Source organism: Centroberyx affinis, unplaced genomic scaffold (assembly GCF_046629955.1).
Source record: "Centroberyx affinis isolate AG114_WGS23_722 - 3 ecotype Tasmania unplaced genomic scaffold, CSIRO-AGI_Caff_v1 ptg002205l_1, whole genome shotgun sequence".
Taxonomy (NCBI): Eukaryota; Metazoa; Chordata; class Actinopteri; order Beryciformes; family Berycidae; genus Centroberyx; species Centroberyx affinis.
This window is the reverse complement of record NW_027280509.1, coordinates 155,680-183,455: the sequence shown is the minus strand read 5'-3', so window position 1 is coordinate 183,455 and position 27,776 is coordinate 155,680. Positions and strand designations below refer to the sequence as shown.

Genomic DNA, 27,776 nt, shown 5'->3' with positions numbered 1-27,776 from the left:
TACTGTTCACTGTGCAAGGGGGCATGGCTCAAATTAAACGTTTGGTTGACTATGCAAAGGGAGGCGTGATGACAAGATGAAAATAAGTTTTTTTCCCCAAGTTATCAGTGTTGAGGAATGCTTTCATAGAAAACAATCCAGTTCCAACACAAAGGTGATTTGTTAATAGTTTCCTAACACCACAATAATAGAATGAACATAATGCAATACAATAATATGGCTAATTTTATTTTATTACACCACTCTTCCTCTTTCCTTTCTCTCTCTCATTACATATTCAAGTTTAACCCCTAATAGAAACATTTATAATATTCACATTACGGAAAGACACATATATTTCAAATGTTCTGCCTCATCCTATCATATGGAATGAATTAATTATAGACACTGAGACAATGTTAAGGCAGCTGAATGACAGCATCATGCCGATATTCTAATATAGGTAGTAGTAATAATAACAAAAAATCATATGCCCTGTAATAATAAAAATAAATCAGAAATGGTTCATTTTTCTGTAGAAATGATCTATATTTTTCTGAACTCTACAGCTGCCCTCCACACATCAGCTCCTTTGTTCAGTGTGATGTCCTCTGGTAAGGAATCAAGCTCCGGCAGAGGTGGAAGGTTTTTCTGATCCAAATGGTTCTCCACAGTGGACCTGATGCTGGAGACAGCAAGGAGGGAGGGAAAGGAGGAGCAACAGTTAGCACTGCATCCATTGTTCTCTCCACACACATTCCTATTCACTTCCCTGTCCAGCTGCTGCTTCAATAGAGATGACCTGTGCCTGCAGAGGGTATATAACTTAAGCCCCTTTCCCCTGACAGATGGTCGCCTGGAGGGGTCACGCTCTGGTCCTGGGAGTCAAAAGGCCCCAAATCCCAGGGGAGAGCTCAGGGTGAGACCCCCACACTTCACTGTGATTGAAAGTGTCCACTTTCAATGGATTCCTTTAAATGAGGGTGGTAATCTTTGATCTGACAATAGGCACACTTCTTTCATTTATGAGACTCCAAAAATGTCTTCTCTTCAACAAAACTTTGGCCAAATAGGGGAATACACATCCCTTCAAACAAAATAATGCAAATGCTTTGTAAATTATTTGTTTTACCATTTGTTTGGTGCATTACCTCCTGCAGACCCTAAACTCACAAATGGTCAAAATACATTTGCTAGTTGTGTCGTCAATATGGAGGGGGGCATACAAATGGCTTGTTGGTGATATTAGAGTTTGCTTACTCCCAGTGTGGCAGGTAGTCTTGGTCTGGCATGGAGTTGCTCGTCTTCAGTAGGAGAATTTCATGCAGCTCCAGAGAGAAAGTGTCAACGTCTGTGACAGCAAGGAACATCTTCACTCCTTTCCTCTCCTCCACAGACAGCTTCTGCTGGAATTTTGAAGGCAGCCTCTGAAACGGGTCCTGGAACATATAGACAGTGTTATCAAAGTTTGTTTCACACCTCTTGATCCTGGATGCTACGGACTGCATCAAACTATACAACGCTTATGAAAATCTTCAAAGCATGTGCTTCGTGGCAGAAACTGCAGTAGGAATTCAAACAATTCACTTTATTGTTGGGGTCAAACACTGAGCGCCTGCCATGTCGGACGGCACACTTTCTACGGATTTACAGCCCAGCAAGATTAGCTCTTTGTGGTCTTTGAGGTCAGTCACTGGCAGCTAGCAGGGGTCACATGAGTGAAAAGAATTACTCAAAAACAAAATATGTGGTCACCGAGGGGGAGTTTCATGCATGGCTTTTGTGTTTCTAGGTCTTTAAAGTGGCTTGGCCTAGGCACAGATCCATTGTTGTGATCAGTCATCAACAGTCAACAGGGATAATTCTGTCACACTCTCGCCTATTTCTCTTGTGACTGCCGTATTCAGCAACCCGCTGGGCACATTATAATTTTATTCTTACTAACCTGCTTTCGGCTCAGCATGAGCTCAGATTTCCAGCAGGTTAGGAGCTGCCAGGTGAATATGCTGTGTTCCAGTCTACTCTCTCCGAGAGCCTGAAATGAAAATGAAACAGAAGGGTTTAATGGATTTAAGTGATTTAGGTGATACTAGGTTAGATCAGCGCACAGTAGGAGAAAGTTTTATTCCACTTATTTCCAAAGTGCACAATAGTGGAGTGGAGTAGTCTATAAATGGGAATACTATCATTGTATAGACAGGCCAACAATAGGGTGGTGTAATAATGCCTTGCATACAAAAAGAGATCTATATAATCACATATTATTTGCATAAGTATGTTGGAAGAGAAATATCTGTAGGTTCGGAGGTTTCTACCTTGGCTACACAGCTGGAGATCTGCGGGCCCATCTGCAGTGAATCAGTAAGGTAGGACAAAAGTTGACCTTGGGGATCCCCGCCCGTCTTGCCAAGGAAGCGCAGGCCAATCTCCACCACAAACACGGCATCACAAACATCAGTGTATGAACGCAGCACTGTCCGCATGGCACCGCTCACCGATCCCTTCAGCGGCTCCTATACCACAGACAGAGCAACTGTCAGCAGGCCACTGAGTGGCGCCTGGCAGGGGGGAGACCTCTCCCGGTGAATGGAAACAGAGAGGAGTTTGGGTGAAGGAATTTGACCTCTAACAAAGTGGCCTCTCAAAATCCCACAGGGGAAACTACTGTGAACATTCTTGGGCTGGCATTTAGTCAGTGTTGTCTCTGGACAAAGACTGGTACCAGAAATGGACTTACCTGACGAATCTTGTCTCTGACCTCTGTTAGGACCACAGAGAAATCCTGTAGGTGTCTGTTCAAGTACCTTGAGGTGTCCTGATTTTGATAAAAGTGGACAATAGTGCTGGTTAGTAGAACAGGTGGCATCACCTAGCATTTGCATGTAATTGTGAGATCCTTTTCCATTCATACCGCTTTGATAAGTGGTTTTCCGGTCAGGAAGCGACGGGCCAGTTGGGTTTGGATCCCTGGCAGGTTGTAACTAATGTCGGTCTCCCCGCCTTTCCTCAAGGTGTAGTGGCAGTGGGCTAACACCAGGGGTAGCAGCTCCCTTTCTGGATGGCACAAGGTTAGCTGGGTCTCTGATATCTCCTCCAATGGAACACTGTATTCACTGGGGAAATATCACAGGAAAATAAACAGTCATCTGTAAAAGGCCAAAGTCTTAATCATCCCAGTTAATTCCATTCAAAGGCCAAATGCCTTAGCAGTTGACACCGGACAAGGCGGACTGACCTGTCTTCTTGGTGGCTCAGTTTCCTAGCCTCTCTCACCAAGCTGTTGTGAGTGTTTGACAGGAAATCTACCAGAGTTCGAAGACATGACCCAGGTCCATGTCGACATGGTGTCAGGAACTCCCCAGAGCTCTCTAGTGTCACCTCTTTCTCACACAGCTTCACGTCCGCACCCAAGTCTGCTGTTATATATACAGACACAGGAGCAAGCAAATCAAGGCATGCAGTGAAGGCAGCAGACACCAGATATCTCAAGCACACCACTACACTAACTACTCAACATACAAACATGCACACGCACATACATACATGTTTACGTTAGAATTAATGTACATGTGCTTACAATTGTTCGCCGCATCCAGTCTGAGGCAATTCCACACCTCAATGAATGTCTTCACCCTCTCATGCAGTACCTTCTTCTGGTATCCTATCAAGGATAATGAGAAAGGTGAGTTTGTGTATGTGATGGTGGTGGTGGATTTTTTCATTACACTTTCATTGGTGGTGTTGTATATTCAATTCAAAATGTGATCCGATGTAAATATACCTGCTGGTATCTGCTGCAACATCTGTGCAATACTCTGGGGTGTAGTGTCTGATGCCAGGGGAAATACCCTCAAAAGGTCTGACTGTAATGCAGCCAGCTCAGGCAGGTGATGTAACTGTCTCACGCACTGTATCTAGGACAAATACACACACACACATATTTCAGGCTAGGGACACACTAGAAGACTTTTAAAAATCCTACAAAAATGCATTGCATGACATATATACTGATGGATTTCACAGATTCTTTTGTCTCTCAGTTGTAAATATGCTCACACTAGATGATTAGGCAAGGACTGGGTATCACACACAATATAACTGCGATTATGCTGCTGACTCTAGATACGTCACTGACATCAGGATCTCTGATATTGCAGGGAACATGATCCAATGTGAAATGTATTAATATGTACTGATCTGTACACTTTGTAGTGAGAGTTGGAGGTGAGTAGGGTTAAAAAATATGATGTTAGCTAGGCTAGCAACTTACATTCATTGTAGGACAGGAGTTCACAAAGTGTTTAATTTCAATGACCTTAAACAAGTTTGCATTATATTATCATTAATATAACTTTTTAATATAACATTTCTACCTCACCTCACTATAAACTAGGCTCTCATTGGCTATTCTACTCTCCACTCTAGGAATGAAACTGTGATCACACACTTCAGGACCCGTCCAGATGTCAGGTCGTAAAAATCGAACATGTTTGATATTGGGGCAGCTTAGATCAGTGTGTGAGTCACTCGGTGGTTAAGATTGAATCTGTAAACTCCTCACACTACCAGATAATCTGTTTGGATCATCAGTCCCGACCAAGCCTCTGATCGGGATTTCCCCTTCCCAATTGTGGGTGCAAATCTGGTGTAAATCGGCCTGATAATCCTCTAGTGTGTCCCCAGACTTACTCATAAATAGGATTACTCATGCCATAGACATAGATGAAAACACTGTGGACACATTCTCCAGTACCTTCTTCAGAAACAGGGTAAGCAGGGATAAGGAGGTGCGCCCCTGTGCCTCTCCCACCAGCTGAGAGAAGCGTTCCACTGTCATCATCTCAGGTAGACTCCAGAAGGAGGATTGATGTGTTGGGCAGTCAGAGGGGAGGGACAACATGGGCCCAGGATCCCCGTAGAGGAGCTTCATCAGAGGGCTTCCAACAAGCTTATCGTCAGCACTGATTCTCTCCTGGGCTTCAGCCATATTCCTCGCCAGATTCTGAGAACATGAATGTTTTTAAAGGTGCAATAATTAGCATTTTTACTGTCCCATAGCACAAAAAGACCATGATATATCTGTGAGGTTTGATCAATACCAGCAACTCAATGATTACTATATCAGGTGCTGAGATTTGTGGCCCATACTTAACCTCATACAAAACCTCCTCACCCATTAGAATTCCAAGACACTCCCAATCCCCCCCACCACCACCACCACACACACACACACACACACACAGGCATTTCCAACTGCTCAAGGATGGATGACAGTGCTATGAGTGAGTGATCGGCATTCCAAAAACATTTTGCTCTCAAGCCAAAAAAGCACATGACAAAGCAGTCTTACTATTGCCGTATTTTGCATGGTGATACGTTACCTCTTCACTAGATGTTTCTGTTGGATTGCTGCTCTAATTAGCTAGCTTACTCATCTCAGTTGTGAAAATGTGACTTGATTATTTATGTAAATTACAGGTCACCGTAAGCTGTGCCAGAGACCTTTCAATGTTATAGCAATTCCTTGGTCAGGAGGTTGATAAATAAAAGAAGAATAAAAAGAATCACATCTTATTGGTGTTTAAACAATAAATCCACTGTGGTTTCAAAAAATGTGTATTCCTTACCACAAGTACTGGGTTAATGGCAGAATCACAGACTAGCTTCTCCCACTGTTCCCGTCCAGGTCTGGAGGACAGGTCAGGTCTTGCATGGCGGGAACCTTTACCGTTAACAATCAAGGGATTTACTGTATGTCACATGTTGTTACGCAAAGGAAACAGCAGGCTGAAAATCATTTGAAAGGTAATATCATCACCTGCAGTAAACTTTACGCAGGTGTTGAGAATCAAATGAACTGTAACTGCCGTGTCGTCCATGTTCTGATTCAGCGTCCGCCCCAGCACTTTCATGTCCTTTTCAAGGTGGTTCCACAGGAAGCCAAGAACATCCCGCACGCTGGGGTGAATCATGTTGCTAACTCCCTACAACACAAAAAACAACACAGGTGTATTTTTACACACTATTGTTTTCAGTACCAGTGGTGTTAAAACCCTTTTCTTGGTGCAGATTTTGGTGACGTCTCACCCGGTTATTCCTTATAGCGCCTTGTAGCATGGCGAGGTGTGTAAGCAGCCGAAGGATGCAGGACTGGGCAGGTGTCATCTGTCTCTCAGGGGCTTCAGACCTCTGCAAAGCCTCTCCTAATATGTGTCCTGTCCGAGTTTGGTCTCTGACACTTTACACACATAAGGAGAGACATGGATGAAATTTATGGAGTATATCAGGCTGAGACAATAATGTCACAGAGCAGGTTAATTAACAGGTTAATACCTGTGTTCTGCACGTTGAAATCCAGCGACTGGGGAGTGATTTTGCCCGCCAACTTGTACTCCACAGTCTGGGCAATTTGATAAGGCCACTGGTCTACCACACTATGGGACAGTACAGAAGCATATGATGCATTGTTTGAGTGTTTGTTGCTTTTTTCATTATGTTTAATATTAGACATGCTTGCCAAAAAGTGACACAAAAAATAAACTCATACCTCTCCCACAAAGCAGGCATGGCCATTGGTACAGTCTGCAAATCATGAACAAGACATTACATCCTAAAGCACAATTCATTGGTAAGTGATGACAGATATCTCTTTAACATCTGACAAATAACTTTGCGATCCAAACATAAAAATGTTCTCTACAAGTAAAATACTCACAATACATCTGTACTTTCTTCTCTTTCAGCCACTGTCTGGCATCACTTGTGTGATCATCTGGCATGGTTGGCAGGAAGGAGTGCTTGGAGGCAAGATGAAATTGATTTAATGAGCTACATCCAAAGAAAACAGATTAGAGTATGAGATAGCATGAAGCAGCAAAACCTAAATCAAAGCACAAGATAATGAGTGTCTTACTGTAACATTCTGAGGTTGGAAGGCGATCTGGTAGAGAGGAACCAGTAGTGAGTTTCCACTGAGGAGCACAGAGTCCACATGGACCAGCAGCTCCAAGAGGGTGCATATCTGAGCTGGAAGACCCTGGTTGATGTGGAGAGGGGAGCCCAGTCTGCCTATCTGATTGGATAGAAGTGCAGTGCAGAACTCCCTCAATTCTGCTGACATGGTGTTTTTCAGGACGCCTTCCAGTCTTCCAGTCTCCTGTACAGCCGCATGTCAAAAACAGAGTTAAGGTTACAAACACCTCAGAGTCAATATCTGATGTCAGTATCTGAGCAATATGACACAATGGAAATTAGATGTCAAATATGGTGACCTGTGGAGAGGGGCGCATGTTGAGGTCAGATGATTTATAACGGCAGGTGACTTGTCTAAACAGGGCCAGGGCTAGCAGAACATGGGTAGCAGCCTTAGAACCTCTCAGCTTCTACAGAGAAGATACAGACAACAAAATAATGGAGACATAAAGCAGGAGTACAGTGAGTCCTGAAGTTGATCAAGAAACATGAGAAAACATGGGTGCATGATGCTAAGAATTATGCTGTTGCAAAGAAATGTGAAAAAGCATGGGGTAATGGATTAATCATATAAAATTTAATAAGTTTCCATTCTTCTTTTGTTTCAAAATTCCACTCACTATGTTAAACTGTGTATATATAATTTGTTAATGTTAAGTGTTTGCATGGACGTATTTGTATAATTAATGCACTTTGACAACAAAATTACTAATACGATAATTACTAATGGTTGACTATTGAGTTGACTTTATATGAAATTCATTCATGTTATCTTTTTTAATATGCTAAATAAACTAAACCATCTCATTTGCTGCAACTCTACTTGCTGCAGAAATGAGCAGAGTCTCTCTGACCTGTAGTTCTATCACCAGAGGGTCTGATCTGTTTTCCAGCAGAACCTGGGCCACAGCATCCCTCAGGGCCCGGTAAGACGGCCCGCAGCACAGGAACCGGTCCACCTCGGCCGGAATCATCCTCTTTGAGAAAAAAATATTTTGGTGAGTTTACTTTCATTCAAAATACAGGTTTAAGCTCTTCCTTGCAGTTATTAGTTTCTGCTTAGACAATAATGCATTTTTTATCAGTGAATAAACTGAAGCTAATGGTGCAATGTAATTCCATTTTATGGTTGAATTATGTATTGTAATACATTCTTTGCTTATTAATAGTATCAGTGGATACGCAGTTGTGATATTTAGTTGACAAATAGCCAACAACATGAAATTCTACCTCATACTCAATAAAATCTGGGCTTAAAGCAACATTATACATTCAAGATATCAAGATAGCTGTACCTGAAGTCGAAGGACCTCCGAAGGGAAGACCCAGCTCCAGGCAGGACTATTCATCAGGCCCTTGATGCAGTCCATGCCAGCCTGTCTGTGGAGCGCTCTAAGCAGGTACACCCTGTGCCAGTCATTACGACAGTACTCGCACACCGCCTTTACCTGCTGCAGATACTGATCAGCTTCCATCCCTCCATCACCAGCATTTACTGAAGAAACAAAAACATTTGGATACAGTTATTAACTTCCCTATTTTATTTATTAACTGTACCTGATGAAATTTGATTTGTACAGTTGTCTTTGTTGTAAAGTCAAACAAAGCTCAGTAATACACACCTTGGACCACGGTTTTCTCCAGCATTCGGGCAGCAGTGGCCAGACACAGCCGTAGCCTGGCTATATTGAGCAGGAACTCTGCTGGGTCTGCTTGTCTGTCTAGGGTCTGTTTCCTGGCTAGCCTGCTCAAGAAACAGACCTCCACTTGCAGCCTCTTCTGCTCCACTTCTCGCACTTCTGAGCACAACAGAGAGTCCTGAAACAAAACCAATATGCGATCAATAGCAAGTGATGATGCTTTTCTAAACATCCGATGTTGGGTAGGTCTTTCCATGGTAAAATCCTCTGGCAGATTACCAGTTTAACGATGATAACGTTACATAAGACGTCAGCGATGTGCAAGTGAAGTTGGTGTCTGTTACCTGGAAACAGTTGACAAAGAGCAGGTAGAGTTCAGTGCGGTCTTCTCTGTCTAGAACTTTCTCCTGTAGATTCTTTAGGTAGGTTTGGATGTGGGCCTTTGCCTGGTCAAAACTGATAGATACACTATTGTTAGAGTACATGCGATTTCTGGAAAAGTGTATGGTTGTGTTTATGTATGTGTGTTGTTTGACTCATGCCCATACCTGTATTGCAGCAGCAGTTTAGGCAGCACGGAGCGGACTACAGGACTGTTGTCCACACACTCCAGGAAGGGAGTGAGCTCTCTGGTCCTGTATACATCTCCTGCATCACACAAGAGAATCAACTGTTGAATGCCTCATCATCACAGTATCATGTAGCATTCAGCTATTATCATGCACTAAGCACTTTTACTTCTCCCACTGACCGTGAGCAGAGACAAGTAAGGAGAAGAGCAGCTCCACCACTCCCTCTCCTGGCCTCTCCCCCTCAGACAGACAGAACCTGGACACCACCTCCAGGAAGAAGGAGTTACAGCAGCTCCTAATGTCTGCTTGCTGCTGAAGTGCTGCCCTGAGGGATGAGAAGCACAGTATTACTGGGGAGGGTAATACTAATACTAACACAGTCTTTAATAAGTAATAGCATTGGATGCTAAGATGCTACCTCTACAATTCTTTGCACTTTGTTTCACAGAATGTTGCTCAGTCAAACATTGTTTGATAGAAAACTTCTCACTATTAACTAAGATTGTTTGTTATGGTAACTGTAAGAGTTGAGAGATAGTACCAATTCACCAAGTTAAATAAATGTTATTTCTGTATTTTTTTTTTTAACTCACTTGATGGTGTGAGAGACAGTTGGTTGGAAGTCGGGTGGCAAATCTGCCCTACATTTAGGGCAAAAATGTCTGTCTGCCTGAATGCATTGCTGGAGGCAGTGCGAACAAAAGACATGTTCACAGGGCAAGACAGACGGCTCTTTGAGCTCGAACAGGCAAACTGGGCAAGTAATGCCATACCTTTGGGGAAAAAACAAAAGAGATGAATTATTTCATTATAAAATAAATACATTTCCAAATAAAGAGATCACGCATACAAGTAGCATCAATCATCAAAGTCATCAGTCTTTTCTTAGAACAAGAGAAGAAACATCTCCCAATATGATATTTTCACTTGTTTCTAATGCAATTAAACTGAAAATGGTGTTGGAAACAAGTGCTGGAAACTAGTGGAATTAGCCACTGGCAGAATTTTTCAGTTCTATTTAAGAAACATAATATTTTAATACTGAATATGAGACTACGTGACTTGTTAAGATTGACATTTTTTGCAGTGTATTAGAGTAACTACAGATGTTGGCATAATCTTACATACAAACATTTGCATTTTACTGAATACAAATGTTCAAAGGCAGTGTCAGACCTTAGGTCCCTGTTGATACACTCAGCATGATAAGAGTTGAGGATGCGGATCAGCTGCTGCAATGTGTCCACACTCCTTATATCAGGTGAGCCCTGCATCAGCTGTTGAAAAGACAGAAGAAATTTAACTTACATTCTTCATGCAACACTGGCTCTCCCCAAACCTCCCACCACTACCCACACTTTACTTTTATAGTTACTGTTCATTTACTGAGAAGTGTATAATAATGCATTATTATCCCTTGCAGTGGTTTTGCTCTTTGCTGTATCTTACCTACTCTTATTGTCGTTTCTTGGTCATAACATTATTTTATGCCCATTGCACTTGTTCTTTACAAAGTTGCTTTAATCATAACAGGAAGGAGGAAAACACAGACCCCTTATGTGCTTCATTCCAAGTACTAACCAAGTAACAAGTCTCTAACCATTTTACTTACATTTTGGAGAAGGTTGCAGTGTTTAAGAGCCAGTTCTTTCAATCGAGAGTCTCTCTGTTTAAGCTCAAACAGGACTCGCTGGATGAAAGCTGCTATGACCAGTATCCCACGCCATAGTGACCTGAAAGGGCATGTGAGATTATGAATAAAACTAGAAACACACTCTCTCTGTCTCAGCTTACAAAGAGTTCTATAAATCTTGCCACATTCATTTTCAGTCCCTACCTGATGGAGTCCAAATGTTGCAGACAGCCAGGGCTACAGAGGATACTGTATTTCTGACCAAAAGCTCGATCTAGACATGGCTGCAGGAACTCCACTCTGCTCACAAAGGACTCACACTCTTGCAGGGATGTCACAGTCAGCAGCTTGATTCTCTCAACACAGATACCAAGCGCTAAAATGTCCTCAACCTGTTAAAAATAAAAGATACCATTATACATAACCTAGTGCCCAATTCTAAATAAAGAACTATCATTTATGCACTTATGGATATTTAGGTGAATTTGACAGCAAAGTTATATTTTTGCGAAGAATATGCAATTAATCTTGGGCATGCATACTAGATGTCTGTGCCACCTGTAAAATATCAATACCATATGGTTTAGCTTTACTAACCCCTTCATATTTCAACAAATACATGCAGTTGGCACAAAGATAAAACTCAAGAGGTTTCAAACCAAGCCAAAATGGTATTGATCTTGATGCTGTTCGATGTCAAAGAATAGTAATTCTCACCATTTCTGTAGGCTCCCTTGTCGACCCCTGCTGAAAGACATCAGTGGCTAGCTGGGGTTGCAGCTGCAGTATATGGCAGAGAGTGTCCAGTCTCGGGGAATAATGTTTGGAAGCAGCCATGACCCAAGCAGGAGAGAGGTCGGATATTGTATTCATGGACTGCTGAAGCTCAGACACACAGCCCAACATTGCCTTGGTAAACACCTGTGTATGGCAGATGGGGTGAAAAGTCAATGTCAAGCCTATTTGGCTGTTTGCACACTTTGCTTCACCTAAATGTGTAATTCATAATGTCTATACCCTAAGCTCATTCTTTGACTTGATCTTCAAAGAAAGCAGCAGAAAGTCTTGTAGGTAGCACTGGCCATACTCCAATTGCTCCTCTTGTGAGAGTTTCTGTAAGTAGCTGCCCAGCCTGCTGTTGTTGAAGGCGCTCACAAACTGAAGAATCCTCTCTGTGCCGTCCTCCTTCGTCACTGTGAGGAACATAAAGGTGAAAGAGACAAAGATCAGATGTTTATGTGACCTCTTAATGACTACATGCATGAAGTCATTCGAATGAACAAATTATCAGTCCAAGACATACCTGGTATAAATTCAGATTCCTCCCATAGGCTCTGGAGGTGCATTCTGATGAGCCAGCTGAAGGGGGCAGCACAGGATTGTCCTTCACCATCCAGCATGAAGAAATGTTGCACTAGTACCTCCTGATCTAACACACTAGAAATTGGAGGCAAGGAAAATGGTGCCATTTGTTGATTTATATTCAATTTGCTAATGATAGATAATTACAAAAGAAGTAATCCCCAGTACCTTGAGTTTTGAGGAGGTGTCAGGTCTAAAATCTGTATGTCTGCCAGAATGTCCAACCACAGCTCTATCAGGCCCTGACCGAGATTTGCACCCAAGAGCAGGTCCAGATTGGCATACCTGTCCATTACTTCCACCATGCCAGCCAAGACCGGAATCACGGTGGACTGAAGACAGCGCCACAGGGTATGCCTGGCAGATACACACAAGACAGAAAGCTATACTTAATCAAATCACTGACCATTACAATTTGAAAAATATTCTGAAATGGAAATTCAGGATTAGTGTCAGATGATCAGTTTTAAGGAAAAAGAACATTCTCTGTAAACTACACTATCAGTCAAAAGTTTGGACACATACATTTTAGAATAACAGACATCAAAACTACGAAATAACACAAATGGAATTAAGGAGTGACCAAAAAAGTGTTAAACCAATCAAAACTCTTATATTTTAGATTCTTTAAAGTAGCTTTGGAAATAAATTCATGCATAGGCATCGACTTCACTATTTATATTTGTCCAAAAAACTAATTTCAAGCATTAAAGCATAAGCCTTTAGATCAAAATAGCTTTAAGATAATGAAAAACATACTATATTCAATCTGGTGTTTCCAAACTTTTGACTGGTAGTGTCTATGTCAACGCTTTCAAGTTTACCATTTCATCAGAAGGTATTGGAAATTTTACCTTAGAGTGCCCCCCTCCTGTAGAGCCTGGCGTTTCTTGGCTTCCCTGCTCACCCACTCCCCAGGAGAGCACATCATCTCTTCCCTCTGTGCCAAAGCCACCGCCAGTCTGCTTAGCAACACCTCCTGGAATCGAGCTTTAACAGAGATCATCATGTTACCTTTTTATTATCATAGTAGAGTAGATACATAGTGTGTGGGGATAAATGTATTTTAAAGGGGCATTAAATAATCTATGACCTCTATCGGCAACCAAGTATCTGGCAGTGCCCCAAGCGATGCTGGCTAGTAATGGACAAAATTAATCAAGTCACAATTCACAACAGACAAGTAAGCTTCCTTATTAGAGCAGGGATTTAACAGAATTGTCTAGTGAAGAGGTAATATATCTTAGCCATCTTAATATCTTTTAGCCTTCACAGCTGAAATGCAATGCCAGTTACTCGCTTGCAGCACCGTCATTGAGAAAAAGTGGTAGGTAAAGTGAACTGAAAACCTGAAATGCACATGGCCAAGTGAGTGATTGGTATTGATCAATAACCCTATCAAACCCTCGCCCATGACTATATTCACCACCTATGTGTCCTTGATCCGTTCCCAGAAGAGTCAGAAGTATGCACATCCGTTGCATGCTCCTAGGTGTCGAGTCACTCGGGTCCCTCAGCAAACCCACAGCTTTTTGGATGCATGACCTCACCAGGGACAGGCTGTGGAGGTGGGCTGTCTCTGCCTGTACAACAACACAATTACAGGATGAATGGTTGAAGATTAAATATAAAAAACTACATTTTGTGTTATACTAACATATATAAAGCTATGTATATAATACAACATCTATTGTACTGTACTGTTTATCTACCCTTAGAGTCACACTTGTGTTCACTTCAGAGTCTCTTCTTTTCTTCTCTGTTTCCATTTGTTCTAATGAAGATAAAGAAATGCTGTTTGTTACAGGAAAACTGGCAGCCTTAATACATTCATTCACTGACATTAATATAATATACAACACTTGGAGTCACTGCTCAGAGGGTCTACAATTTCTACCTGACAGTGCAGGGCAGAGTAGCTTGCTAATGAGAGTTCCACAGAAAACTGACAGGTTCAGGCTCATGTCCTCTGTATCCCTGAGGTCATCAATGTGCACTGAGTGCCAGACTCCTTCGACACACAACAAAAAACATGCATTTATTTATTTTTTTCAATTAATGTAAAATACAGTAAAGAAGTCATTACATTAACAGTACATTAACCTTGTCCCACTTAATACTCACCTCCTTGGAAACCAATGTATTGAGATCGACTTGGGATCCTGGAAAGCTTGGCAATGAAAACCACACAACAGGTCCGATCATCCAATGACATCAGGTAATTCATGGTGCAGTATCTAGATACAGATGGAATCATAAACACCCATAAAACACCTGTAATATTCTGTATGTAATCAAATTGCATATCTGGTTAGGAGCCTGACAGTGAGCCCTACTTTGCTGACGCTATGAGCTCGTCACTGCAGTGGGATTCTTCTAGGTCCATCTGAACTAACAGAATGTGAAGAGACGGGCCAGTATCTTGAAAGAAGTCCCTGAAATATTTAATGTGACAGATTGAGAGAAAGATTAAAAACCCAAAAACTAAATCCATGGTAATATTACTTGATCACAAACAGAGGTAGTGTACCGTATCTTGCCGCAGAAGGAGACCTCAGTATCAAACTGGTGGAGGGAGAGCAGGAGGATCTTGTCTGTGTGCAGGCCCAGAGCCTGAGTTACTACCTTAACATCTAATCTGGTTAGCAAGCTGGAGAATGTAGTCACCTTGGCAAAACAAATACAGAAAGGAGACAGTGAAGTCAACAAATAGTTGAGGAATGACCAAAATACAACTTAAACTGTGGTTTATTGCTTACCTCTAGAAACTTGCTGGACTCCTGATGCTTATTCAGGTGAATTTCCAGGAAATCTCTGAGTGAGTCATGATGCTGTTGCTGGAAATACATCCTCTGAAGTCTCTCCCTCTCCTGGTTTGCCAAGTCTGAATACTTTAGCCTTAGCACAGAGTCAGGGGTGGCACAGTTCAACAAGAAACATTTGGCTGATTCAAAAACCTCTTCTTCCTCATTTTCACCAGTAGACACAGCATTGTTTTCTGTCTCCATCTTGTCTTCGTTCTCATCCGGGATATAATTCACTCCTGTGTCATCATTCCATACCTCAGGGGAGACATCATCAATCATTCCCACTGACACACTTTTTTGCTCTGTTCCATCATTCTCTATATCCATTGCATCAACCAACTGATTGTCGTCTTCATCAACTACCTCTTTGTGTCTGCTAGAAGTTGTCTGATGTGTTTCATTTGGTTCAGCTTCCTTCATTGACTCTTCTTTTTCATCCTCTTGCTGTAGTGTTACTGCATTGTCCCCTATTTTTTGTGCTCTTCTGTCTAGTGCCTGTAACAGAGCACTGGCACAGGAATCACCATGGAAGCCAACAAATATGTCAGACAGTTTGAAATCCCCTGAGGCCTCACCGGAGAATTCCTTCATCCACTCCTTGAGTTTGTCCAGAACCCTGCATTGCCATGGTGCCAGATCTGTACTCCTGTCTACCCTGTGTTTTTCAAGCCTGTTGATGAGGGGCACTGGAAAGTGTTCATAGACCTTCTGCTGGTCCTCCACTACCACCAGTCTGAAGTTTTTGTGGACACGGCACTTGACTCTGTGGGAGCCAAGCCCCAGATCAACATATTGCTGTTTACTGAGGTAAACATAGTACTGGTTCAAAGCATCATACAGACTTTCATAAAGATTCTGCATGTTGAGGAGGATGACAGTACGACCGGTCTCCATGCATGTTTTCACCCGGTTCACATTCCGGCATATTTGGGCATATTCCTGGTCCTTTGGGAATCCTGAGCCAAACACAATTTCAGGGGGTGGATTGTCTTCTTTGGCAAAGATCTGTTGCTGAAGGATATGGAGAGCAGCATTGTTAGTGGTGAGCAAAAGGAGGTAACGGCTTTCTTGGCTGCTGTCGTGATCAAGATTTCTTTTGACCATTTGCAGGGTGCTTGGCCGTGGAATTTCTGTGAGGTTTTGGGAGACCTCTTGGAAGAATATGACAGGGTCAAAACCCTCTGGCTGTCCACTGAAGTTTCGCAAGATGGCCTCTACCAACTGTCGGTCATCCGGCTCTTGTTGCGAGGATTTGACTGTAGCAAAAAGCATTTTCACTAGGCTGTAAAAATCCCTGAGACCAAAGAACTGATTCTTTGCTGTCTCCTTACAGATACTCAAGAAGGCCTTAGCCAATGGTGGGAAGAGGTGTATGATTTTCAGAAGAATTTGGCTAGAGGATGAACAAATTCCTTTGGCAGTTTCCACCAGTTCATTCTCACTGGGATCCCATCTGGATACAAATATTCCTCTGTTCATCTTTGCTGGGTCAAGAGCCCAGTTGGAGATACCAACAAAGCCAACCTTCATGTGTGGATCTGGCTTGTCGTTGTCAATGCAACCATCCTCCAAGAGGGGATGAAGGGTCTTCAAGGGCATTTGAGGGGAATCTTCTGCAAGACCTATCTCATCAAGGACCACCACTGACACATACTCGTCCATGTTTTTGTCCTTCTGAAAACGGGCACAGCTCCTGAACGTCCCTATGATGCCCTCAGGACTTGAGTGAGGACTGCATTGGAAGGAGACCATGTGAACTTGCTTGAGCTCCTTGAATAGTTCACAGTGGGAGTTCTGACCCTGCATGGCATCAGCAACCACTGTCTTCGCAAGTGACTTAGAGCTGCCTGGCTTGCCAACCAGAAAGAGTGGGATCCTGAGTTCAATGCAGACCACCATGAGAAACACATTCTCTTTAAGGGCTACATTTTTGGCTATGGTCTCCCTTGTCTCTATGTTCTGCAGGAAGAATTCTTGACAGGATGAAATCTCTTTTTGCAATGTTTCTGCAGAGCAGAGGGTGTTTGGAAAGTACCTACAGATTGCAGAGAGGTACTCTTCCTTTGACACCAGAGATGGGTAGTAGCAGACTCCTACTGCGAGAGCCAAGCACTTCAGTGTCTTCTCAGCCTTGCTGAGATTTTGGCAGTTGGGGAACAGGACATTACTATGCTGGTAAAACCAAACTAGCACTTTCATAGACCTCTCCACATCTCTTAGACTCACAAAACTGCATTCATTTTTTCGACTCCGCATATATTCCTGAGAGGCTGCCAGAACATTTGAAATTATGTTTTCGCAACCCACTGGCAAATCAAGGTTGTCAACTTTCTTCTGAACTATCTGTTTGATGTAGGAAAGTTCAGTTGAATCACTCAACTGACCAAAATCCCACACTAAGGAAACCATGCTTGGAGGCAGAGGATGAACTCTGTACACCAGTTGCCTCAGAGGGACTTTGCCAAGGCAGTCGTCTGTTTCCTCTGCCTTCACTCTGTATCCTAAGCCTGCACGTTCCAAACGTTCCACCATTTCAGGTGAATGCTTCCGATAAGGATTGCAAGCAGCTATTATTTTCAAGCCGCTGTCTGCCCTCAGAGGATCCCCTTTCACGGTTCGATCACATAGGATTTCTTTGATGGCAAAAATGGCCTCTGTGGTGTTGGCCTCATCAAAGAATAGAATGGTGTCTAGTTTGTTTGTTCTGCGGTTCTTCTCAGCAAGTATCTCAGCCTCCTTCACTTTTGTGTAGATCATCTCAGCTGTAGTTCCACCATGAACTTTGACAAGTACCATGTTCTCTAGCTTTCTTTCCTCTCTCTGCAGATCACAAAGGAAACGGACTAATCGAGTCTTTCCACAGCCAGTCTCTCCCATGATGACCACTGGAATTCCACATCGGAATCTCATGTGAATGGCTAACATCTTCATCACATTGTCAGCAGTGAGCTCATATGTTGGGTCTGGATCAAATTCTCTGTTCATCATTCCTTTCTCGGCACCAACAACACATGAAATCCTCTTGATTTTGTCTGAACGGCGCAACTGATCAAAGTCTTCAGTGAGACAGATTCTTTGGCGCTCCAAACCTTCAAAAAGTTTGTGTGTCATCACATCTACTATCAGTACCTTGTTGCTGTGAGGATCAACTGCATTGAGGTTGTTTCCCCTTGGACTTCTCTTCACATGAAAGCCAAGGAATGACATTGAGCATCGGTCTGCATTGAAGAAAATGTATGGATGAGACTCACTTTCCCAATGCTTACGAATTGTCAGACGGGCTAGAAGGTCATCCTCCGGGCTGTTATCAAAGTGCAGCAAGGGGCTTTCATCAGATGTGTTCATAGATGGTGAGGCAAAATCTCGTGCCATCAGAATCATGAACTTCACAATGAAGCCCTTGAAACCAGGCAGATGGTCAGCAAGAAAATCTGGATCACAGAAAATGGAGTTCTCACAGTCTTTCAGCTGCACATTGAGGAACCAAGAGAAGTTCTTCAACTCAGCCCAAGATGGATCTTGCATTCCACAGTTTGACAGGAAGTGGTTTAGACAATCGATAGGATCCCCCTCTTTGGACCCTTCCTGGTACTTAAATTGATCCAGGTTCTGATTCCTGTTGAAGAGCTTTAAGAATTGGTAAGGTCTCTGAATTCCCTCACTGCAAAACTCCTGCTCATCCATGAGTGGGTCTAAGGTCTTCCTCATCAACATCCCTCGATCAGCCAACTGTTTCACCTCTTTTGGAGGTCTACAATGGATGGTAGGCAGAATGTCAAGAAGTCCAACATTCATCTATGTGAGCAAATCAAACAGACACAAATCAATTCACAATTAAATCATGAATCACCTGTCTTCTGCTTTATCTCAGCAGACATTCAACAATATGACATTTCTAAAGTGACATTTCTACCTGCTTTGGTTGGTTATGAGGGGGTGTGTGTGGTCTCATGACCTCAACAGTGATCAAGTGAGCTACATTCCTTCTCCACAGCATTCCCTGGCTGTCACTCAAACAGCTCAGAACTAACAGATGAAACAGGAGCTCCTCCAGGCCAGAATGAACCTAACAATTCACAAATGAAAAAAAAAGATGATTCTCAAGTACAACCTTCAACAGAACCACCTATAAATGCAGTTGTAAACGCTTGAAATATTCTGAAACCAGCTACGACAGACTTACACCAGCAGCGTCGATGTGAAGGAGCACAGGGTCCTCCTCTCTCAAAGGTGCCAGTCTTACTGATAGAGTCTGAATCAAGGATTCTACATCAACCCTTGGCTCAATCAACCTGATCCTAATATGTTTTGCCCTGGGAGATTTCTGCTGGAACTTCTCAAACAAACGGTCAACATAAAGGGATTTCCCTATAGAGAGAAGTAAGATCTATGTTACGGAGGTCATTTCTATGTCTTATTTCAATTAAAAATATTTTATTGTTGTGTAAATCCATTTTAACACTGTGACTTAAAAATGTCTTTGTGATAATTTCTACAAATGGATGAAGGAAAAAAAAGGTGGAATGACATATGCGCAATTATAATGTTTCAGTAAGAAACAAAGCAATAACAAAGTTATCACATGCAAAATTCTTTGTTGCTACTATTGTAATAACATTTTTAATAATGGCATACATGCCAACATATGACATTGGACAAACAAGTTCTTACCAACTGCAGGGCGTACAGATGACACCACCCAGACTGACAGTTGCTCTGGAGAAATCAGTGAGACAGGGTTTTGTGGGAATCGAACAGTGAAGTGGTGGTGAAGATATTTCCTGGCACGCTCTGCTATTACACCCACTCCTGCCTGCACTTTGTGGTTGCTGAACAAAGAGGGCACATATCTGTGCTGGTGGCCAACGGGACTGACCATCATCAAACGATAATGGGGGCTGGCACTTCTCTCAAGGCACTCAAAGAGCTCCCCCAGGGCCACGCTTACATCATAGCCCAACAGTCCTGGATTCACCAGGGAATAGATCCTTTGCCAGCTCGCTTTGGAGCCTTGGCCCAGAGCTCGACGAAGAAAGATCTCCACCTCCTCCTCTGTGGTCTCCTCTCTGCAGAGTAGCACCTCATCTGTGGATGGCAGAGGCTGCTCTGGGCTCTCCATGTAAAAAGACAGGACAGTTGTCAAAACCTCTGCAGTGGGACAAAGAATTAGATTGGGCTTTCCCTCCTGGAGAGCAGGTGGCAGCTTCCTCATCACATGCTGTTGGTTCATGTCAGAAAGATGTGAGAGGAAGTGGGCCAGAGTTGAGATGTCCAAGTACTGGTTGAGGTACTGTGGCATGTCATCTTTGAATTGCCTCCAGAGGTCCTCCAGACTATCCTCGGAATCCTTCCCGATGACATCAACATCCCCATGATCATATTCCACAACACTATCATCCTCATCATCTGAGGACTGAATTAAATTCTCAGCCTCTTCCATGTCCCCTTCATGCTGTCTTGGCCAAGCTAATATTAAGTCCATAGAGGGTTCATATTCTTGATCATCATAATCAAACTCGTCACATTCCAAGGCATCATGCTGAGACTGTGGCTTCAAATTCATACCTGTTGCATAAGCATAAGCAACTCTGATATCAGCCAGGGTGCACTGGGGCTTTATGGGAAAAAGTAAATGCCATAATTGTTGGGGAACTGAGGCCTGCTGTTGACACACATTATGTATCCAGTGGCATAGGTACACCATCTGCTCTGAGGTGTAGTGGTTCAGCATGTCGAAGTGTGAGCGCTTCTCACTGATAAAGGAACACCATTCCTTATGGCAGGTTTCCATGGAATGACCCAGCTTTTGTAGCTGCTCCGTCACATCCCCACAGTACACCATATCTTTACCCTTCAGGGATAAGAATGTCACTTGGATGCATGGCTGCTGCTCTGGGCAGCACTGGACCTGAGCGTGCCATTCCCTGAAAAGCATGTTGCCTGATGTTTGCATTTGAAGAAGGACAGCGCCCAGTCTCTGAACTCCTTCAAAAACCTATAGTATATGGACAGAGGGGGGGATTCATACAATTAATCTCAACACATAATTTAGATTGTACACATTGGGCTTAATATTCAAATTTAAAATTTAAAATTCCACTGACCTGTGTGAATCGATTGACTTGTTCTCTGCCATGCTCTCCTTTGGACGACATGAGCATGAGTTTGTTCTGCAGCTCCAGCAGGTCCTCAAGTCTGTAGCTCTTCTCTTCTCTGCCCTTTTTCACTTTGACCAGCAGGAGGTTTTGTAGGCATCTCTGCAAACAAATGGAAAACAAAAACCAAATCAGCCATGAATAGCATAAATGATTGATAAGAATTGTTGAGCTATATTTGGTTTACTGATGACTGATGACAACTTACCTTCTCTGTGTTTTCTTCAGACCATCCTATGTGATAAACCCCCTGGGCATTAATGGAAGAAGCCAGGGAGAGAGAGGACTGCTCCACAGAACCATGGGCCTCCTTCAGTCCTTTCAGCCAGCTCAGCAAACGAGTAGATTCTCTCTGGATAGCAAAACCAGTAGCATCATTTTCACTTTGCCAAAGCAACAGTGGTTTATGTACTGCATATACAGTATAGTATAAGGGAGAATTATGTACCAATTTGTCTGGTAGTTTGTCATCTCTACATTGGGTATCCCACACCTGCTTAGCACAGTTCATGAACTCATCAAAGCCAGCTCTCGGGGGGAGAGAGTAGAGCAGGGGGCTGTAGCCCATCACTGCATCATCGAAGCAGGCCACTTGGTCTATCTCTGTGTCATTCTCTCCAGCAGATATGGAGGCCAGGTCAACAAAGACCTTCACGTCTCTCATATCTGTTGAGGGAACGTGAAAGTTACTGACAGAGCAGGCAGGCATCTTCTATAAGATTAAAAGACAATATACTGCCCTACAATTACAGATTAAAAAAAAAAAAAAAATCATCAGCATTCAATGTACGCAAATATGTTTCTGCATGAATAGATATACATCATGTAAGTGCCTTACCTTTGAGGTTCTCTTTGACCCAACTGACTAGAGTATGGCTTGCTAGAAACTCTTCCAGACAGGCAGTGTTCTGCGTGGTGACTGTGGATAGTTGTTGCTTGGCACGTAGCAGGTCATCAGTGATGGACCCCAAGACCCTCTGCTTAAATGTGTCTTCTTCCTGTAACATTTATTTCAAGAATATAATATGCATTGACATTAACAGTACATTTCCTGGAGAAAATGTGTGGGCTAGCTGAAAGTATCTGGAAGTGTTTCCTTCAGCCTGAAAGGTTAAACATTTAACAATTAGGCAGTTATGCAGTCAATATACAGTCACTGAAGTTAATCTTTTTTTAAGTGTTTGCAATTTGACCACCAAATATTACTGTTCCCTCTCTGCCATTCATTTCTATTTCATTTCTAAAAATTAACAATACAAGCATGTGCAACTCTCCTAAAGTACCTGAACATATTAGAGTTGGAGTGAAAAATAATAGTAATAAAAATAATTTTAAAAAATCAAGGGTATAACAAAAGTGTATTTTCTTTTTAGCTAGTCCACTAACAAATATACTAAATTCTATAATAAATACTGTAATTGGAATTATGTATGATCATAACACTATTACCAGTTGGGTGAGACTGTGGATTTCACTGAAGTTCCCAGAAAGTTCAATTTTTGCAGCAATTTTCAGCATTGCACTGGCTGCAGCTGCTGCCTCATGGAGCTGTCGATACTCCTGGATTTGACGAAGTCTCAGCTCCACCCAGTTGTTCTCAAGGCTAAACCCTTCCCACCTACAAAAAAAGTCAGACATCAGACTCAGCTCCTTCTTCATTAGTTTCCCGTCTCCCTGGTCCCCTGTGTCCACCAAAGCCTGGTCAAGCTCCTTGAAAGTGATGTCTTCATTAGCAATTCTGAGGCCAAGGTGATAGAAATCTGTCAGTAGCGGTTTCCAGATTGTGTCATAGATCTGTGTTAGGGTTACTGGAACAGGCTCTGTGCACGGTTGCCCTCTTGAGGCCACAGTTGCAGCCCGCTTGACCCAAGAGGTGAGAATCAGGTTGCTCTGATACAGGGTGTGCATTCCACTGGCCATTTCGAGGACATTCTGACTGGTGCTATACCAGAGGACCTGGCAAGAACCTGTCTCCCTTAACTTCCTCTGGCCATCAAAGGGTTGGACCAGCACCAGTTTGTTGAGGTTTACAGACTGGAGATCTTCTCTGTGTTGATCCTCAAGAGTGGACATCTCAGCAACTGGTTAAAAAGTTACAATAAAACAGTAATAGTTAAATCTGTTAATGAAAAACTGAGCAAAGCCTTTGCAAAGCTTCTTTACATTAACATAATTTCAGTCATTAATGAGGGGACGAATGATTGCTGTAGTTATTCTCACCTGTGATGCTTTCTGTAACCTTCGCTAACATCTTTATCAGTGTATCCATATGCTGTCTCTGCTGATTGAAAGATTTCAGAGCTGTCTCTCTCTGAGCCATAAGACCCTCTGCATCGGCAGGGATGGTCTCCAACTTGGTATTTTTCCTGTCTGCGGAAGACATTACACAACTAACATTAACCAATACAGTGTTTTCCATTTAGTGGGGAATTTAAGTGTAATAATCATGGAGGCCATAGTCATATACATGCATGTGAATATACAAATAGAAGTGAAGATTCATACACTGGTGGTAAAGTCTCTTAAACTGCTCTTTATAGTGCAGGGTGGTCTGTAGGTGTCCCAGTGGTACATGTCCTTGAAATAGTGCTTCCACCAGGGATGCCAGTGTGCTCTGACATCCTTGGATAACCTGCTGTGCAGCATCATCCACCTGTATGGCCTTCCAATCTGCTGCACCAGAAGAATGTATAAAAGATATTGTGAACATCGAGAAAAAAAAACACATTTATAAAACTGCATAAATATCTTCAAAAAATTTGATAAAATACCATTAGAAAGAAGGTGGTTGATGGCAGACTGTGGATGAAGCAGCTGGACCACAGAGTTTTCTCCAAACCGTGCTGCTGACTCAACCACAATGGCGGACAGGATTGGGTCAGGGAGATCGCTCACTTTCGAGGTCAGACTCCGCATCAGGTCCCCTTCTTTTCCTGCCTGAAAACACAGATGTGCTCAGTACAATCAATTTCAATCAATTGGTTTGAAAAGTAATCGACTTGGAAAATCTGGGCAGGGGAAGATCATGAAAAGAGCTCTCCCCTTCATGAACAAGTGGCCTTTCAAGGTAGACAACTCATCAAGATGAGTGACAAATGTTGGGGTGGGAACTTGACCAACTGAGGAAGAGGAGGGTGGGACTAAAAACATGCTTTCTGTCTCAAGGCAAAAAGTTGCATATTGTAGCTTTAGAAAATAACTCATGTACCTGGCAGATGCTCTTGATAGCAGACTGACACAGCTCATGGAAACACATCTGTACGATGTCATGGCTTCTCCTAATAGCTCCCATGGATGAGTCAAGGCAGCACACCATTACTTTATCCACATCACTTGCCTGTAGAGAAAAACAAACAACTCAGCTGTAACAGCATACTAAATGTGTGTGTGTGTGTGTGTGTGCGTCTGTGTGCTGTCCATTAAGGCAGCAGGATGACCTAGGGGTTAGAGATCATCCTTAGGAATTGGAAAGCATCCGCCCTGCTGTATCCTTGAGCAACACACTGAATCCCTACCAGCTCCAGGACTGCTGTTCTGTTTCTGAGCCTGACCTCTGACCTCCCTATGGAGGGGAAAAGGGAAAAGATAATTTCCCCACAGGAATCAATAAAGTATCACATACCTTGGAAATCCTCTTCCTCAGGTCTTTCTCCAGGCTAGACCTCCACTGGGGCAAAACTTCCTCAACAGAGCACTCCACCTTCAGCAGCGCATCCCACATCTAACAATTCAGCAACTTAATTAGTATTATTTATGAGGCCTGACATATGAAACCTGGTATAACTCTCCATGATCACACAAACTATGCGGTGAATACTAACAGAGAAAGGCATTGAAAACAACCAAAATCAACCAAATGAAGACTACTGGCTGAGATAAAACGAATGTGATATAAAGCTGGTAATGTATATGATGCTGTGGACCTCAATTTCTTTTGGGTAGCTGAGTGATTTGGACTGCGACAAAAGGGGATTTTGCAGTAGTCCATCTCTCCACTCGCTGATCTGCTGCTGCACATTACACAGCTCGTCAAAGAACCGCTCCTTAAAGGTCTTCATCTCATCATCTTGGGACTAAGAAGCACAAAAAGAATACAGTGAATTACAGTTACAGTGTCACAATGAAGCAAACAAAACATCAAAACATGAGATTAATACCTCTCTTCTAAGTGCAGAATCCAACATCTCTGCCAACTTCAGCACTAGTTGGTAGGACAGCACTGCAGCCTGGTAGCACTGGACAAGTCGCACCATTCTGCATGTGCTCTTCACCACATTGATGCCACTCAAGAACACTGACTTGATATTTCCAGATTCGATCATTCTATAGATATAATGCAAAAATTAGAGGGAGAACAATGCCTTAGCACAAAAATCAGTTGTATTTGAAGAATATCTCAGATGTCATTACCTTTCTTTTTCTTTTTCTACTCTCATCAGTATATGGGTCAAGATGTTTCCAGTATGCTGCATGTTGAAAGGATGAGAATTATCACAGATGATAATTTTAAAGATAAACTATGTTCTTTTAAAAGTTCAGTATTTGACATTTGTACATTGTTCACCTCCGCATTCAGCTGTTCTCTGTTGTTATCTCCATATTTTCGAAGCCTGTATAACAGACTTTGGATCAAGTGTTCTGGATGTATTTCAGTCAGGTCTGAGAATTCAGGAATGTCCTCAAATGCGACCAGGGATAGCCAGCTCACCAAAACCAGAGGCATCTCTTCAGCCACAGATGAGTGCTTCTGGATCAAACTCAGCATTATCCTGTGAAAAAAAAAATGTTAATACAATTCCAACAGGATCACCATTTCAGGAAAGGTTTCTTTGAGAGGGACTCACCTTCTTTTGTCAGAGTACGATCGTATATTCTCTCTAAAGTTGCTGAATTTGACCTTGTCCAGTCCAGACCAGTTCTCTTCTTCAACAGTTGGACCCACTGTGGCTGCATCTGCCCCTGGCTGTCTGAGTTTGTGGAGTAGCGGAATGAGCAGGATGAGCTCCGATACCGCTTGCTGTGCACAGTAGTTTATCAACCCCAACACAGTGCTGAGGGGCAGAAACAGAGAGTAGTTGGAACATACTTTATCTTGTATATCAATACCTCAGATCAATACTAATACTCCTACTATTACGCCTACTACTACTACTATTACTATTACTACTACTGATACTACAACTAGTATTACTACTATTACTACTGCTACTGCTTCTACTACTAATAATACTAATACTAATACAAACAAATAACCAAATAACTAAAAGAATAAGCTAAAATACTTTCCCCCAACTTAAAGCTTGTGTAAAACTCACTACTGTGCAGTTGGGAAGGCACTGAGCAACCCCTGCAGGTTTTGGTTGTCCATTGCAGTGTCTGAGGTCACCAGATAACAAAGCTCAGCCCAGCCTTTCACTCCAAGGTTGATGTCGCATTTTCTGGTAACCGTGAAAACAGACAAGCCCAGCACAAGAGGGTTGGTTCTCCTCCAGCTTTCTGCAGATGTTCCCTCTGACTCTCCTTTTAAGATGTGGATCAACTTCTCTGAAATCAGCTCTGATGCCTGGTAATTGAAATAGAGAATTTAGATATTGGTGGAATATTGAGTGCAATGTATAATTAATGCATTTCTAAGCAAGATGTAATCATTCTTCGATTGTTGTTGCACCAACCTTGACCATGGGGGGTTGTGAACTGTCTGGGAAAACCACTCTTTGGTGAGCAGAAGTGAAACAGCTCTTAAAATGGACCAAGTTCTTATAGAAGATCTGACTGCTCTCTTTGTTGGATGGGGACCATTTCTGGAAGATTCTGTTCAGCAGAACATCAGCCGAGAATTGCCAGGCATCTGAAATCTCCATACCCTTCGATGTTTTCAAACCAACCATAGTAAGGCCAGTTTTAACCCAACTTGGCATCATGGCCCCAGCCTCCAGACGGCTAATGAAGCCTTCATAAAGGTGCAGCTCTGGATAAAACACAAGCATGGTGGATGATCAGTTCATATAAAAAGACTCATACCTGCTGTGCTGTTTTGACAAGCTGAAGCTAAATGGTTTGCTTATCTTACCTTTAACTTGTGAGTCCAATGGAATAGGAATATGTCTTGTGGCAAACTCTGCAATCTCTTTCTGCCGTTGCTGTACACCATACTGATAGGTCAACCACTGTCCTCTAGTTAGGTCGCTTTCCGCAATGGAAAGACTTGCTTCTATCAAGTAGCCTTGCTGCTGATGTAGGCCACTGAAGACAAAATGTTGTAAAATAATGTGTTACTATGACAGATTAATTATTAGATGATTATTGTAGCTGAAAACTATATTACAGCTAAATACATAAATCATTAATACTCACACAAAATCTGTCATTTCAAGGGGTAAATATCCATTTTCATGATATAGCAACAACTTGTCGTGCTCTCTGTTGAATCTAAACTTTTTGTCTAACACAGCATAGATGTGAATGGTGAACATGGGAACACCGGGTGGATGTCTCACTGGGCTTCGATCACTATGGAAAGAGAAAAATACACATTATGTTGGTTTTGGTTACTGTAATGACACACATATTTATAGAGCCAGCTTTAGCCATAGCATTTGGGATAGCTGGACTCACCGTTTCCCCCTGCTTTGGGATGATTTCATGCCTTCATCTGC

The 27,776-nt window shown here is 42.5% G+C and overlaps 1 protein-coding gene across 1 annotated transcript; it reads right to left on the bottom strand.

Annotated features, from left to right (window-relative positions):
* Positions 1-243: 243 nt before the first annotated feature.
* Positions 244-27,776, bottom strand: LOC139655185 (E3 ubiquitin-protein ligase rnf213-beta-like). The gene is made up of 65 exons (XM_071532523.1): positions 27,736-27,776; positions 27,475-27,630; positions 27,191-27,363; positions 26,793-27,088; positions 26,436-26,683; positions 25,965-26,171; positions 25,685-25,889; positions 25,531-25,586; positions 25,278-25,443; positions 25,044-25,193; positions 24,743-24,841; positions 24,329-24,457; positions 23,892-24,057; positions 23,626-23,793; positions 23,341-23,490; positions 22,570-23,201; positions 21,959-22,118; positions 21,569-21,786; positions 21,329-21,472; positions 21,070-21,222; positions 20,531-20,960; positions 19,637-20,398; positions 19,149-19,333; positions 18,880-19,031; positions 14,918-18,752; positions 14,689-14,825; positions 14,495-14,593; positions 14,283-14,395; positions 14,056-14,169; positions 13,871-13,932; positions 13,585-13,741; positions 13,013-13,148; positions 12,327-12,515; positions 12,100-12,233; positions 11,814-11,989; positions 11,514-11,717; positions 11,001-11,188; positions 10,776-10,896; positions 10,340-10,440; positions 9,757-9,936; positions 9,343-9,488; positions 9,140-9,239; positions 8,936-9,047; positions 8,574-8,769; positions 8,473-8,481; positions 8,247-8,428; positions 7,806-7,928; positions 7,251-7,361; positions 6,893-7,135; positions 6,695-6,776; positions 6,527-6,561; positions 6,313-6,413; positions 6,067-6,217; positions 5,798-5,963; positions 5,607-5,701; positions 4,733-4,981; positions 3,761-3,893; positions 3,557-3,640; positions 3,215-3,395; positions 2,891-3,092; positions 2,717-2,794; positions 2,295-2,492; positions 1,925-2,014; positions 1,240-1,418; positions 244-664 (listed from the first exon to the last, which is right to left on the bottom strand). Exons 1-65 carry the CDS (start codon positions 27,762-27,764, stop codon positions 526-528), a joined length of 14,565 nt encoding a protein of 4,854 aa, XP_071388624.1. The 5' UTR covers positions 27,765-27,776; the 3' UTR covers positions 244-525.

What these genes read in the sequence shown, in the direction of transcription:
- LOC139655185 (XM_071532523.1), bottom strand. Translation starts at nt 27,764, where the DNA reads ATGAAATCATCCCAAAGCAGGGGGAAACG. An exon ending in TAAGAGACTTTACCACCAGT is followed by an intron (nt 23,491 to 23,625) that starts GTATGAATCTTC and finishes TGTCTTCCGCAG; the next exon opens with ACAGGAAAAATACCAAGTTG. An exon ending in CTCTGGTGATAGAACTACAG is followed by an intron (nt 7,362 to 7,805) that starts GTCAGAGAGACT and finishes TCTTCTCTGTAG; the next exon opens with AAGCTGAGAGGTTCTAAGGC.